The sequence below is a fragment of the Alligator sinensis genome, unplaced genomic scaffold, assembly GCF_000455745.1.
Source record: "Alligator sinensis unplaced genomic scaffold, ASM45574v1 scaffold778_1, whole genome shotgun sequence".
NCBI classification, from domain to species: Eukaryota; Metazoa; Chordata; order Crocodylia; family Alligatoridae; genus Alligator; species Alligator sinensis.
The window spans coordinates 12362-25098 of record NW_005842946.1 but is presented as its reverse complement, the minus strand read 5'-3'; the positions used below and the strand labels follow the sequence as shown (position 1 = coordinate 25098).

At 60.4% G+C, this 12737-nt stretch overlaps 2 protein-coding genes across 2 annotated transcripts in view; one reads left to right on the top strand and one right to left on the bottom strand.

Moving 5' to 3' along the window:
* The window catches only part of SYN1 (synapsin I), a 14808-nt gene extending 2531 nt beyond the window's left edge, over nucleotides 1–12277 (top strand). Inside the window, exons 3-11 of the mRNA XM_025192583.1 lie at nucleotides 196–253; nucleotides 626–717; nucleotides 2108–2264; nucleotides 2536–2625; nucleotides 9482–9544; nucleotides 10490–10632; nucleotides 11029–11103; nucleotides 11571–11673; nucleotides 12074–12277. Of these exons, the coding sequence (XP_025048368.1) occupies nucleotides 196–253; nucleotides 626–717; nucleotides 2108–2264; nucleotides 2536–2625; nucleotides 9482–9544; nucleotides 10490–10632; nucleotides 11029–11103; nucleotides 11571–11673; nucleotides 12074–12277 (985 nt within the window). The remainder of the gene's footprint in view (nucleotides 1–195; nucleotides 254–625; nucleotides 718–2107; nucleotides 2265–2535; nucleotides 2626–9481; nucleotides 9545–10489; nucleotides 10633–11028; nucleotides 11104–11570; nucleotides 11674–12073) is intronic.
* TIMP1 (TIMP metallopeptidase inhibitor 1) lies at nucleotides 3044–7261 on the bottom strand. The gene is made up of 5 exons (XM_006036306.3): nucleotides 6988–7261; nucleotides 5787–5872; nucleotides 4991–5108; nucleotides 3881–4002; nucleotides 3044–3314 (listed from the first exon to the last, which is right to left on the bottom strand). The coding sequence occupies exons 1-5, from the start codon at nucleotides 7121–7123 to the stop codon at nucleotides 3102–3104; spliced, it is 675 nt and encodes a 224-aa protein (XP_006036368.1). The 5' UTR covers nucleotides 7124–7261; the 3' UTR covers nucleotides 3044–3101.
* Nucleotides 12278–12737: the final 460 nt, after the last annotated feature.

Genomic DNA, 12737 nt, shown 5'->3' with positions numbered 1-12737 from the left:
CGCAAAAAAAAGAAAAAAGAAAAAAAGAACCCAGATGTCTGGCTCCCTACTCCACCTACTCTCACCCCACAGGACCCTCCATGGAGAGAGAACCCAGGTGTCTTGGCCCTTCCCACCTCCCCCAGCTTTGTCCCAGGGTTGAAGGAGGGGCATGCTGGGGACCCCACTCACCTCTTTCCTTGCCCCCCACCCCAGGGTGAAGCTCTTCAAAGGCCGCAAGATCCATGGGGACATCGAGGTCCGGGTGGAGCAGGTGGGACTGGGGGGACCTTCCAAACCTGGCCCTCCACCCCTGGGAGACCTCTCTCATGCAGTTCATGGGGGCTGGGGCTGAAATTGGGGGAGCTTGGGACATAGCCTGCCTGCTAGGAGGAAGGGGTGGTGTGGCGGGCCTGGGGTTGATATTGCGGGGCTTGTGGGGGATGGTTGGGGCAGTGGACAAAGGGAGGGAGCCTGGGGGCCCTGGGCCTCGCTGGTTTGCAGGGACTGGGAGGAGTCTGAGGGATGTGGGGGGGCTTGGCTGGGGTTGGGGGGGCCCCAGAACTGGGCTGGAGGGGGTCAGGGGGCCCCAGTATCTGTCCAGCTGCCCCCCTCCCCAGCCCCCTGTCTGTTTGCTCCCACCCAGGCAGAGTTCTCAGAGCTCAGCCTTGTGGCTCAGGCCAACGGCACTTTCTCAGTGGCCATTGAGGGGCTGCGTGGCCTGACCAAGGTCGTCAGGTGAGCAGAAGTGTCCACCCCCCCCACCTCGCTGCCCACAAAACCTAGGTATCCTGGCTCCCGCTCCATATATGGGTAGGCCTCATGTTGGGGGTTGAGGGTGGCTCCCTGCTGTCTCCTGGATGCCTTGGTCCTCCAGGATCCCAGTGATGCCCTGAGGGAGGGGGGCAGGGCGGAGTCTCTTCTGGATACCTGGGCTTCCATAATTTTGGTGGTGGGGGCGGGGACCTCCTCCAGGACTCCTGGGTTCTCATGGGGCGGGGAGGACGCTCTAGGGTCCCGGAGGTGCCTTGAGGAAGTCCGTCTGCCCCTCACTGGATGCTTGCGTTCTCATAGAGTATATGTGTGTGGGGGTGGGGGGGGCAGCAGGGGATTCCCTTCCCCCTCCCCCTCCTAAACTCCTGAGATCTCCTATAGGGTGAGGGGGTAGGGGTCACTCTTGCAGACTCCTGGGTTCCTTATTGGGTGGAAGGATTCTTCTCGGGGACATCTGGATTCTTTATTGTGGGGCCATTGGGGGTGGGGGTGTGCAGGGGTGGCAGCAGGGAAACGCATACACTCCTAGTTCCTCTAGAGTCCCAGTGATACCCTGGTTGGGGGATGGGGGGCCCCCTTTTCCCTCCTGGACTCCTAGGTTCCCATATGGTGATGGAGGGTCATTCTCTTGGACTCTTGGGTTCCATACTGAGGGTGGGGGTGCCATTTTCCCAGACTTCTGAGTACCATACTGGTGGCAGGGGGAGGGGGGTGTTATTCTCCTGGACTTGTGGGTTCCCCTATGAAGGCAGGATGCTATCCCAGACATCTGGGTCCTCCAGGATCCCAGTGATACCCCAATGTGGGGATAGAGGAGGGGCTTTTCCCTCCCAGACTTCTGGGGAGGGAAAAGCCCCTCCCATATGGTGAGGGGGTCCTTCTCTTAGACTCCTGAGTTCCCACAGTGGTGATGCAGGGGATGCACACAGTCTTCCAGACTCCTGGATCCTCCAGGGTCCCAGTGATGCCCTGATTTGGGGCAGAAGGTCCCCTCTGCTCCTCCCAAACTCCTGGGTTCCCATACAGTGGCTGTGGGGGGGTCCTTCTCCCAGACTCCTGGGTTCCATATTGGGGGCAGGGGGCTGGGTCATTCTCCTGGTTTCCTGGGTTCTCCTATCAGGGCAGGACACTCTCCTGGACTCCTGGGTCCTCCAGGGTGCCAGTGATGCCTTGATGGGGGACTGGGTGGAAGTCCTGTCCCCCTGTCCTGGGCTTCTGAGTGGGGGAGGGGTATTCTCCTGAACTCCTGTATGCTCTGAGATCCTAGCAATGTCCTTGATTGGGAGCGGGGGGTGGGGGGAGTGTTTCCCCCCACCTCCTGCCACCACTCCTAGATGCCTGGGTTCTCCCACAGGACATTGCGGCCCGACTTCGTGTTGGTGCGACAGCATGCCTACAGCACGGCGCGTGGCGGTGACCATCGGGGGCTTGTCATTGGGCTGCAGTATGCTGGGGTCCCAGCCCTCAACTCCCTGCACGCCATCTACAACTTCTGTGACAAGCCCTGGGTGGTGAGTGAGGGGCACTGTCGGGTGTGTGTGGGGGGGGGGCCCTGCAAGTTGGGAGTGAGGGGAACCACTTGGGAGATGGTGGGGGGGACATGGGTCAGGATGGAGGGGCAGTGTGGGGCCATGGCAAGGGGCTGCGCATTGAAGTGAGGGGCACCAGGGAGTGATGGGAGAGCTGCAGGTTGGGAGTAAGGGGCACCATGGGGCCATAGGGGGGTTCTTGGGGAATTCCTAATTCCCCAATTCCTTCTCCCCCCCCCCCCCCCCCCCCCAGTTTGCCCAGCTGGTTCGCTTGCGTCGGAAGCTGGGGGCTGATGAGTTCCCACTCATTGACCAGACTTTCTACCCCAACCACAAGCAGATGGTGAGTGCATGAGGGGTTACAAGGGGACTGTGGTCATGGTGGGGAAGGGAGGCCACGCTGTGCTGGTGGGAGGGATGATACTGGCTCTGTCCCAGAGACTGGGTGTGCGAGGGGCCCTGTGTTGCATGAGGGGGGTGTGCAAGGGGAAGGAGGGTGATACGAGTTACACCTCTCACAAGTGGGTGCAAGAGAGGAAGTGTATGTGTGTGGGGTGGGGGCTTAGTGTGGGCCTGGGCTCACAGCCAGCTGCATCATACAAGTGCCAGAGCCTCACACAAGGATTCCCCCATACCCCCATCTTCCTTGCACAAGGTTTCCTCCCCTTACACAAGCACTTCCCCCACATTGGCCTTGCAAGAGGAGTCCTTACACCTCCACGTGACTTGCATAAGGCCCCCACAGACAAGGGGCAATGGGCCTGGGTCTCGGAGGTCATTTATTGGGGGCTTACCCAGTAGCAGGGCAGAGGTTAGGGATCACTGATGGGCAGGCAGGGCCCCACGGGCCTTCAGGAGCTGCCAGGTGCAGAGGGGCAGGCCAGGGGTGGGGCCTGGCGGGGACCGGGAGTGGGGTAGGCAAGCAAAGCGCTGGGCCTGGGTCCCCTGCCAGCCGTGCCCGCTCAACCTGTCCATCCACAGGCACTGGGAGTCGGAGGTCACTGTGCACGGCAGCGCCTGGCAGGGCAGTACCTGTGAGAGAGGCGAGATCAGCACAGGACAAACCCAAGGCCCCATCCACTGGCCCAGAAGTTGTGCCTCTGTTCTTAAGCCCTGCCCTTCAGGTCTAGGACCTGCCCACCAGCTCAGAAATCCCACCTACCTGCCCTGAGTCCTGCCCCTAGGCCTAAGACCTGCCAGTCAGCCCTAATCCCCACCCCAAAATCTTAAACCCCACCCCCAACTCTAAGTCCTGCCCCCAACATTTAGACAGGCCACCAGCCTCAAGCCCCACCCACCTGCCCTAAGTCCTGCCTTCCAGGGCTAGGACCTGCAGGTCAGCCCCATCCCACCCCCAGTCCCACCTCTAAATCCTAAACCCTGCCCTCACAATCCTAAATCCCCTCCCCAGATCTTGGACCACCCCCAATCCCAAGGCAGTGAGGACAGAGGGGGAAGGGGGTGTGGCTAAGCAAGGACACTCCCACCTGCCCCACCCATGAGAGGTCAGGCCCTGCTCTTTAAATGCTCCAAGAGTAGGGGGGGGGGGCAGGTTTAATCTAGGCTCCACCCCCAGCCCACAGGCCCCACCTACTCACCTGGCAGTGGCAGCCTTTCTCATAGGCCTGCATTAGGCCTCGGTGCTGCCCAAGGCTCAGCTCTGCCCATGGCTGGATGAAGGAGCATGATGTCACTGTGGCCCGACCATCCTCAAAGGATGCTGGAAAGAGAGGTGGAGTTAGGGGTGGGGCCAGGTGGCTCCACCCCCCAGGCCACACCAGTCCCGTCAGCCCCAGCACCCAAGCTCTGCCCTTAAAGTATGTCAATGCCTCAAGCCTGGCCCCAAGCCACATTGGTGCCTCCTAGCCCCAGGATGCCAGGGTCCTTCCTCCATTCTGTGGTGGTGGAGGAGGGAATGGGGCCTAGATGCCTGGGTCCTTTCTCCATTGTTTTCGGTGTGGGGGTTGCAAATGTGGGTGTGCTGGGGCCCAGACCCTGGATTTTTTTCTGTTGTATGCAGGGGGCAGTGGTGTGTGCTGGGGTCCCGGACACCTGGGTCCTTTCTCTGTAATCTAAGAGAGTGGGGAGCTGAAACACCTGGGTTCCTTTTCCATATGCATGGGAAGTTGGGGTCTGAGGATGCTAGGGCCCTGGATGCCTGGGTCTTTTCTCCATTATATAGGGAGGGGGCAGTGTGGGGTTCAGGGGTCCCAAACACCTGGGCTCTTTTCTCTCTAGCCTGGAAGTAGGTGGGGAGCCTGGACACCTGGGTCCTTTCTTCATTATGTGGTGGGGAGGAGGCAATAGGTCTCAGATGTTTTGGGTCTTTTCTTCCTTATGTGGTGGAAGCAAAGGGGTTCATTGGGGTCTTGGATGCCTGGGTCCTTTCTCCCTTACGTGGGGGTGGGGGGCAGTGGACACCGGGGCAGGGGGATTGGTTCTTTCTCCATTCTATAGGCAGGCAGTAGGGTTTGTGGGGGGTGCCGGATACCTGGGTCTTTTTTCATTATGTGGAGGAGGGAGATGGGGGGACTCTGGAGCCTGATGCCTGGGTTTTTTGCCCATATTCCAGGACAGGGTGGGGAGCCTGGACACCTGGGTTCCTCCCCTCTGTCTGGGGGTATTGGATCCCCAACACCAGGGTCTTTTCTCCATTTTATGGGCGGGCAGTGGGGGTTTGTGGGGGTCCCGGTTGCCTGGATCCTCACCAGCCACAACATATTCCTCCCCCCGCAGGGGGGCTGCATGCTGGTACCCGCACAGGCTCTCCAGGGTTGGGGTCTCCAGGTAGCGCAGGTCCTGTCCAGATACTGGGCCTTTGAGCACCTGGGGAGAGAGGGGGTAAGAGCCCAAATGTCTCGGTTCTCTGGGAGAGGAGTGGGGTTGGAGGGTGCAAGCAGGGTGAGGCAGTGGGGGAGGTTTGGGAGGGGGTCACAGGGGTCACCAGGGCCTATTTCAGTAGCACTGTGTGAGTCATTGGGGTAACTATGGGGGTTACAGGGTCCCAGGAGTGACGGGGGGGTCACAGTGAGGGGTCAGGGGGGGTCACAGGCGTCAATATGAGGGTAGCAGTGGTCAGATGGATCACAGTGGAGTTATAAGTCACAGCAGGGTTTCAGTGCAGGGGTCACAGACAGTGTTGTGGTGTATGTACAGAGGTCTTGGGGTGATGGTGGGATCACAGGGAGTGTTATAAGGTCATGATGGGGTGATCACAGTGGGGTTGCACCGGAGGTCATGGTGAGGTGTGGGGGTCACAGTGGGGTTGCAGTGGGTGTCATGGGGTCACTATGGGTGTCAGCAGGGGTCATGTCACAGTGGGGGTCATGGTGGGGTCTTGGAGGTCACAGGGTCATGGTGGAGTCACACTGGGGGTTGGGGTCATGACGAGGCTCATGGGGTCACGGTTGCCAATGGGGTCATGGGGGGTCGGGTTCACAGCAGGGTCACAATGGTGGATCATGGGGTTGTGTTGGGTGTCACAAGGTCACAGTAGGGCCCTACCTTGCTGGTCTTGATCTCATAGCGGACATAGGAGGCGCTGGCATTGGAGGATGCCTGTGAGAGCCCCATGAACCGGGCCCGGAGCACTGCAGGGGGGAAGGGATGTCAGAACCCCCCAGAGACCCTCCTACCCCCTGCATCTGCCAGGGGGAAGGAGCTCCCTACCCAACCTCTTGGTTTTCTTGGGTTTTGGGGTGAAAGGAAAATCTGGACCAGCCTCTCAGATGAGCCGTGCACGATCTGAGGAGGCTGGTCCCCCCCTGTGGGGGGGTCTCCATCCCCTGTCTGGAGAGATGGGTTGTTTAGAGCTTGACTAAGGGAATGCACTTGGACTGCTGCAACCACAGAGGCCTTCAATATGCATAGAGCCATCCTCTCCCAAATGTCTATGTTTAAAAAAGCTTGCCTAATAATTATTTTCCAACTATTTGGGTTGGTCTAATAAAAGATATCAGATTCACCCAAGGAACCTTGTCTGCCTGCTTTCTCATGTCTTGAGGTATCACCATCTCACTCCCAACTGCAGCTGACCCCATATCACCCCACAGTACCCTTCATTCCCAACCTTGTCCAATGGCGTCCTTCATTCCTGACCCATAGCCTGCCTCCCATCCCTTTGTGGTGCCCCTCACTCCCACAGCCCCTCCACCTTGCCCTCCCCCCCCATGACCCAGCCTTATCCCCACAAAGCCGCAGGGAATGTGACCCTGTGGGAAGGTTCCAGGCTCCTGCCTGGAACCTTCTTCTTTTTTTTTTTTTTTTGGGGGGGGGGCATGTATTTAACTCCACCTCCAACACTCTGGCAAGTGGCCCCTGTGATTCACCTGGCAGATTAAAGCACATTAAAAACCCATCACACAGTTCACACTGCTGTGTACCCCTGCACCCATCTCCATACCTCTGTGGTTTCTCCCATGCTCTTTGGGATGTCCCTGGCCCCTGCCCAGACGCCTGGGTTCTCTCACCCTGGTGAGGGGTCCCTGTCACCTTCCTGAATGCATGGGTTCTCATGAGCTGGGCCAGGGCAATCCTCTCGACCTCCTGGGTCCTCAGGGGCCATAGGGAGGAGGCACAGAACCTTCCCTTCCCCGAAGCCTGGGTTCTCCTCCTCCCTGGTGGGGGATTCCCCTCCCCTCCCCAGTCGTCTGGGTTCTTCCCCCCTGGGGGTTCCCCATCCCCCCTGAGCCTTGAATGCACTCACCGAGGTCGGCCTGGCAGTAGGCGCTCTGGGGGTGCTGAGGGGCGCAGCTGCAGGCGGAGGTGGGGCTGCCTCGGGCCAGGAGCAGCGCAAGCCCCGCAAGGAGCGGGACCCACTGGGTGGGGGCGTCGGCAGCCATGGGGCAGGCGGGACCAGCAGGCGGGTCGGCAGCGATGGGCGCCGTGAAGCGGGGCTGCAGATCCGGAGCGACGGGCACCGCGGGGCTCGCTGTGCCGGTCGGGCTGGTCGCTGCCCGTATATAAGCCGCACCGCCTCCCCCTCTCCTTCCTGTCCCGCTCCCGCCGGGTGGGGCATGGGGAGTGATGCAAACTCGGAGGTGATGTCAGCGCCTGGTGCGGAGGGGGCTCCAGGTCGGGAGTGAGGGGCCCCATAGCGTGACGCGGGGGGAAGTGGGGATGGGCTGCAAACAGCCCCTCCTGCTCCTCCGCCCAGAGGCAGAAAGTCCATGTGCTGGGGTTTTGGGGGAAGGTGCCTGGGCTCCCTCACACCAGAGCTGGGCACATCCCAGCCCTCCCCACGGGCTTGTTATGCTGGGCCGTTCCACGCCAGAGCTGAGCGCTTCTTGCTGTTGCTCTGTGGAGCCTTAAACTGGCCTATGCCCCCTGCTGCACCCCGGAGTGAGCTGTGGCTCAGGGCCCTGCTACATGGATAGAAACCAGCTCTAGATTCCTCACGCATTTTCGCTCTATGTAGCTAGACCCCCACACCTCACCGTGAGCTGGATACCTGTTTTATGGCGGCATCTGGACATGTGGCTGCTCTAAACACATCATGATTAACCCGATAATAGAAGCAGTGTTATACTTCGCGGTTCCGCCAGCCCAGAGCTGGGCTCATCTCGCTGTAGTTCTGTGGGACCTTAACCTGGGCCATTCGCTGCTGCTCTACCCCAGAGCTAGGTGAATCTCAGTCCTTCTTGGGCAGCGTTATACTCTTTTGTTCCCCAGCCCCACACCCCAGAGCTGCTGCATCCTGACTTCCCCCTGCAGTGTTATTCCTCACAGCTGGCTGCATCTCAGCCCTGTTCTACTTGGCCATGTCTCCCTACTACTCCACAAAGGCAGACATCTCCCGGCTCCTGCGTCATCATTTTCCATAAACATTCATCATGCTACATTCTCTGCCTTTCTCATCTGCCTCCTTTAATCCTGGCTGCCAAGGTGGTAACGTCATCACCCAGGCCACCCTGGCGGGTCCAGGAGCCCAGATGCCTGGGTTCTCTGGAAGGGGAGGGGGGCAGGCTAAGAGCTGGGAGCCCAGGTTCCTCAAAAGCAGGGTCAGGCCTGGTGCCAGGTTGGGTGGGGTGGGCCTGGACGCTTGCGTCCATTCAGATGAACCCGCTGCCCCCGCGTCTGGGTGCGTTTCAGCTTCTGGGAAGCAGTGCTTCGGGCAGCGGGGAGGGGAGGCTGCAGGGCAGGCAGCCAGCCCCGAATGGGAACCAGACACTTGGGCTGGGAAACGCCCCCGGTGGAGCCGGAACCCACGGCTGGGAGGGGAGGGGGGCTGTGGGTCGGGAGTGAGGGGCGTCCAGTGAGGAGGGGAGGATGGGGGGGGTGCAAGTAGGGAGTGAGAATACCACTGAGGGAGATGCAGATCAGGAGTGAGGGGCACCGCAGGGCTGGGGTGGGGGGTAGGGGGTTGGAAGTAGGGCATGGGGGGAATGGGAGGGTTGCAGGTTGGGAGTGAGGGGCACTGCAGGGTCTTAACACAACCCTGCCCCCCCCGCCCTTGTGTGAAAGTCACCCATTCGTGCGAGGCTGGAGCCCATGTGACCTGGGGTTTGACTCAGACCTCTGGGGGGGGTCACCCCAGTCATGAGGACCTGGTGGTGGGGATATCTGGGAGCTGGGACACCTGGGTTCTCTGGGAGGGTAACAGGAACTCAGCTGGGGTCAGGGCAGGGTTGTGGCCCAGATACCTGGGATGTCCACCCTGTGCCCAGGGGGAAGTGGGTAGGGTGTGGGATGCTGTCCCCTCTCCCCTCCACTCCTGCCAACCACAGGCTCGCGTGCAAGACCAGGGGCACACGTGAGCCTGGGGTGACTCAGGATGCCTGGCTTCTCTGGCCCACACCCACATGAAAGGAGAAGTGGGCTGGTGCTGGGTGGGGGTCAGGGCAGGCAGGAGCCTGGAACCTTCCCACAGGGTCACATTCCCTGCGGCTTTGTGGGGATAAGGCTGGGTCATGGGGGGGGAGGGGAAGGTGGAGGGGCTGTGGGAGTGAGGGGCACCACAAAGGGATGGGAGGCAGGCTATGGGTCAGGAATGAAGGACGCCATTGGACAAGGTTGGGAATGAAGGGTACTGTGGGGTGATATGGGGTCAGCTGCAGTTGGGAGTGAGGCACACCATGGGCAGCAGCTGTGGGTCAGGAGTGACAGGTACTGTGACAGCCCCCTTATGTCAGGGGGTGCCGGTCAGGAGTGAGGAGCACTGGGCAGGCTTGACCCCCTCCCCTCTCTTCTCCCTCCCATAGGTGACATCGCCACGGTTCCCGGTGGTGGTGAAGATGGGCCATGCCCACTCTGGGATGGGCAAGGTAAGGGGGGAGATGTCTGTCATGGGTGGGCAGAGCTCAGATGTAGGAAGGAGACATGACTTCATTAGTTGGCACACACCCCTCCCAGCCATCCAGGAGGCCCCTCCCTTGAGTGGGCAGGGAAAATAGGAGGGGCCTTTCCTGGAGTGGGTGTGGCTAGCCAGGTGTGGGCAGCCGATGGCGTGTCAACCCAATGAGGCGTGCTATTGGCCCTTCAGGGAAGCTGCACATGGAGGCATGGAGCCTGCTCAGGCTGATACCGTGTTGCTTGCAGTCCATATGCCACCGGATGGGCAGGCAGAACATGTCTCTCCCTAACACCTTCCTACAGCCAGCTTTCCCCCCCATCCAGCTCAGCCCCCAGCCAGCTTCCCCCCAACCTTGACTTGCAACTGCCCCAGACCCCTGCAAACCCCACTTACCTCACAGGTCCCCGGAAGGAAAGTGAGCCTGAGCCAAGCCTTCGATAACTAAGAGCCTCAGGCTTCACCCTTTCCCCGTCTTCCTTCCCCTCCAACAAGGTTGGGGGTTTGCGGCCCTTTTTGCAATCAGTACTTGCAGGCTGGAACTCTGCCAGCCTGCAGAGCTCTTTGCAAAATGGGGAAATCCACAGGTTTCTCTGATAAAAGGTAAAATCTGTCCCCCGTCCCTCCCCGATAAAATAAGGAAATCTGTGGTTTTCTCTGTTTTTCTGTGGGAAACAGAAAACCCAAATCCCTGCATCCCTGGCTGGGGATGGGTGGGCGTGGCCAACCCCTTGTGGGCAAGGTCTGTGTGGGCCTGGCTTCATGCTTCTGAATGGCTGGAGCAGGCCTGGCGGGTCCCTCTTGCCTGTGGGCAAGCCCTGCTCCTCATTGGCTTGACATAGGTGGGCGTGGCCTCTGTGGGTGGGCTCAGCCACTCCGGGGGTGTGTCCTGACTTCTCCCCCGCCCCGCGCTGGGCAGGTACGAGCAGGTGACTCACAGGCACTGGCGGACCTGGCAGGGCTGGTGGCGTTGACACGGTGCTATGCCACAGCCGAGCCCTTTGTGGAGGCCAAGTACGACGTGCGGGTGCAGAAGATCGGTGCTGCCTACAAAGCCTACATGTGAGCTGAACTCCTGGGTCCCCTGTGCCAGCCCTGCCTCTGGGCCCCACCCCCTGCCGGAGTCAGATGTCTTGGTCCTCTCCATGAGACCCACCCCAGCCCCCAACTGCTGTGTGTAAACCGGATGCTTGGATCCCTCCCCTAGGACCCCTCCTCTCCAGCCCCCACTGCATGGGAGCTGGACACCTGGGTCCCTTCCATCAACCCCCCCCGCATAGCTCCCCCGCCCGCATATCCCCCATCTTATGAGCCAGAGTGGACACATGAGTCCCCCAGCCTATGGCCCCTCCCTCTGCAGCCCCCAAAGCCACCCAGTCTTTGCCAGTGTCCCCAGTACCTCCAGTAGCGCCCCCCAGTCCCTTTCTGGCACCCCCCAGTGACTCCCAGTCTCCCCAGGCGAACGTCGGTGTCAGGGAACTGGAAGACCAACACCGGCTCGGCCATGCTGGAGCAGATTGCTGTGTCAGACCGGTGAGGAGGCAGGGCTTCTTGGGTGGGCCTGCCCCAGGAATCCCCATTGTCTGGAGGGGTGGGGCCTGTTTCTAGCTGGGCAGAGACAGCTATTACAGTGCTGGATGGGGGAAGCCTAGTGATGAGTGGGTGGGGCCTGCTTATATTCCAGCAGGGCCTCCCTAGGGTGGATGGGGTACCTTTCAGCTGTGGGCAGGGACTATCACTGGGTGGGTGGGGCCTCTCGCTGGTGTGGGCGGGTTGTACTGCTAGGTGGGCAAGCCCCTCCATGGTGTGGGCGCTGTCTGTCCCTGGGTAGTTGGGGCCTACTCTTAAGTAGGTGGGGCCTTTCCCTGTGATATGGGCAGGCCTGGCGGGGAGCTTGAGCCCCCTGGCTGGGCTGGTGGCAGTGGGAGTATCCCGAGGGGATGGGGCCTGGCTGGGGGGGGGGTGTGTCCAGCCCCACCCCTGCTAAGCCCCGCCCCCAGGTACCGGCGCTGGGTGGATGCCTGCTCCGAGCTCTTTGGAGGCCTTGACATCTGTGCTGTGGAGGCTCTGCATGGCAAGGATGGGCGCGACCACATCATTGAGGTGACCTCCCCCCACTTCTTCACTGCCTGGGTCCCCCCCAACCCTACCACGCCTGGGTTTCTCATTCCCTGGACACCTGGGTTCCTCCCCCTAGCAGCTGGATCCCTTCTTTCCTGGGATATCTGGGTCCCTCCACCTGGGTTCCTCCCCCTGGACATGTGAGTCCCCTCCTTTTCTGGACACCTGGGTCCTTCCTTCCCCCGCCACAGCAGCAGCGCCCACTACCACAGGGTCTCATGGCCAGCAGAGGGTGACCACCCACCCTTCCTGCCCTGGATCCCTGTGTCCCTCGATTCACCCGCCCATCCTCCCCACCATTCCCCTCCAAGACACCTGGGTCCCCTCATGGATGCCTGGATCCCTTGACTTACCCCCCCGTCTCCCCCTCCTTCCCCTTTAGGTGGTGGGCTCCTCCATGCCACTCATCGGAGATCAGCAGGACGAGGACCGGCAGCAGATTGTGGAGCTGGTGCTGACCCGCATGGCCCAGGCACTGCCCCGCACCCCCAGCCCCTCTCCTGCCCGTGGTGGGCCCCTCCAGGTACTCTTCTGGGCCCCATCCCCTGGTCTCCTAGCTGCTTGCACACCCATGGAGGCTGCCTGAGGTGACCCCAGCCTTCCACAGTTCCCCAGATTTAACACAGTTTAACACAGTTTCAGTTGCCTGTGTCCTCAAGGCTTAATCCAGATTAACTCAACCATGTACATGAGGGTCTCTCAGGCCCACCCCACCTGGGGAAGCCACCTGAGGTGCCCCCAACCCTGTTCCAGCTTCTTGGATTTAACACACTTTAACTGTAATGCAATTCTTATCAATAATCAATTTTTTAGCGGTGGTGGCTGTGTGGCAGAGTTTCTACCTGCCATGTGGGAGATCTAAGTTCAAGTTTTGGGTGAGGCAAGTGACAGGGGCGAAATTCTTGTTGGAGTGGAGGAGGTCATTGTATTTTCTCAGTCTTCCCCAGTAGTCTGATGGTAAGGGTATCTACCCTAGGTGGTAAAGGTTGTGGGTTCAAGCCTTAGTCTAGCTGAAGACCTCTGGTCCCTGAGTGAGGCTGTGTTGG

Excerpts from the sequence above, each read along its gene's own strand:
- TIMP1 (XM_006036306.3), bottom strand. The coding sequence starts at position 7,123 with ATGGCTGCCGACGCCCCCACCCAGTGGGTCCCGCTCCTTGCGGGGCTT. Across the intron at positions 4,003-4,990 it reads GGAGGAATATGTTGTGGCTG|CATCCTTTGAGGATGGTCGG; the intron begins GTGAGGATCCAG and ends CTCTCTTTCCAG. Across the intron at positions 3,315-3,880 it reads AGAAAGGCTGCCACTGCCAG|GTACTGCCCTGCCAGGCGCT; the intron begins GTGAGTAGGTGG and ends CCTCTCTCACAG.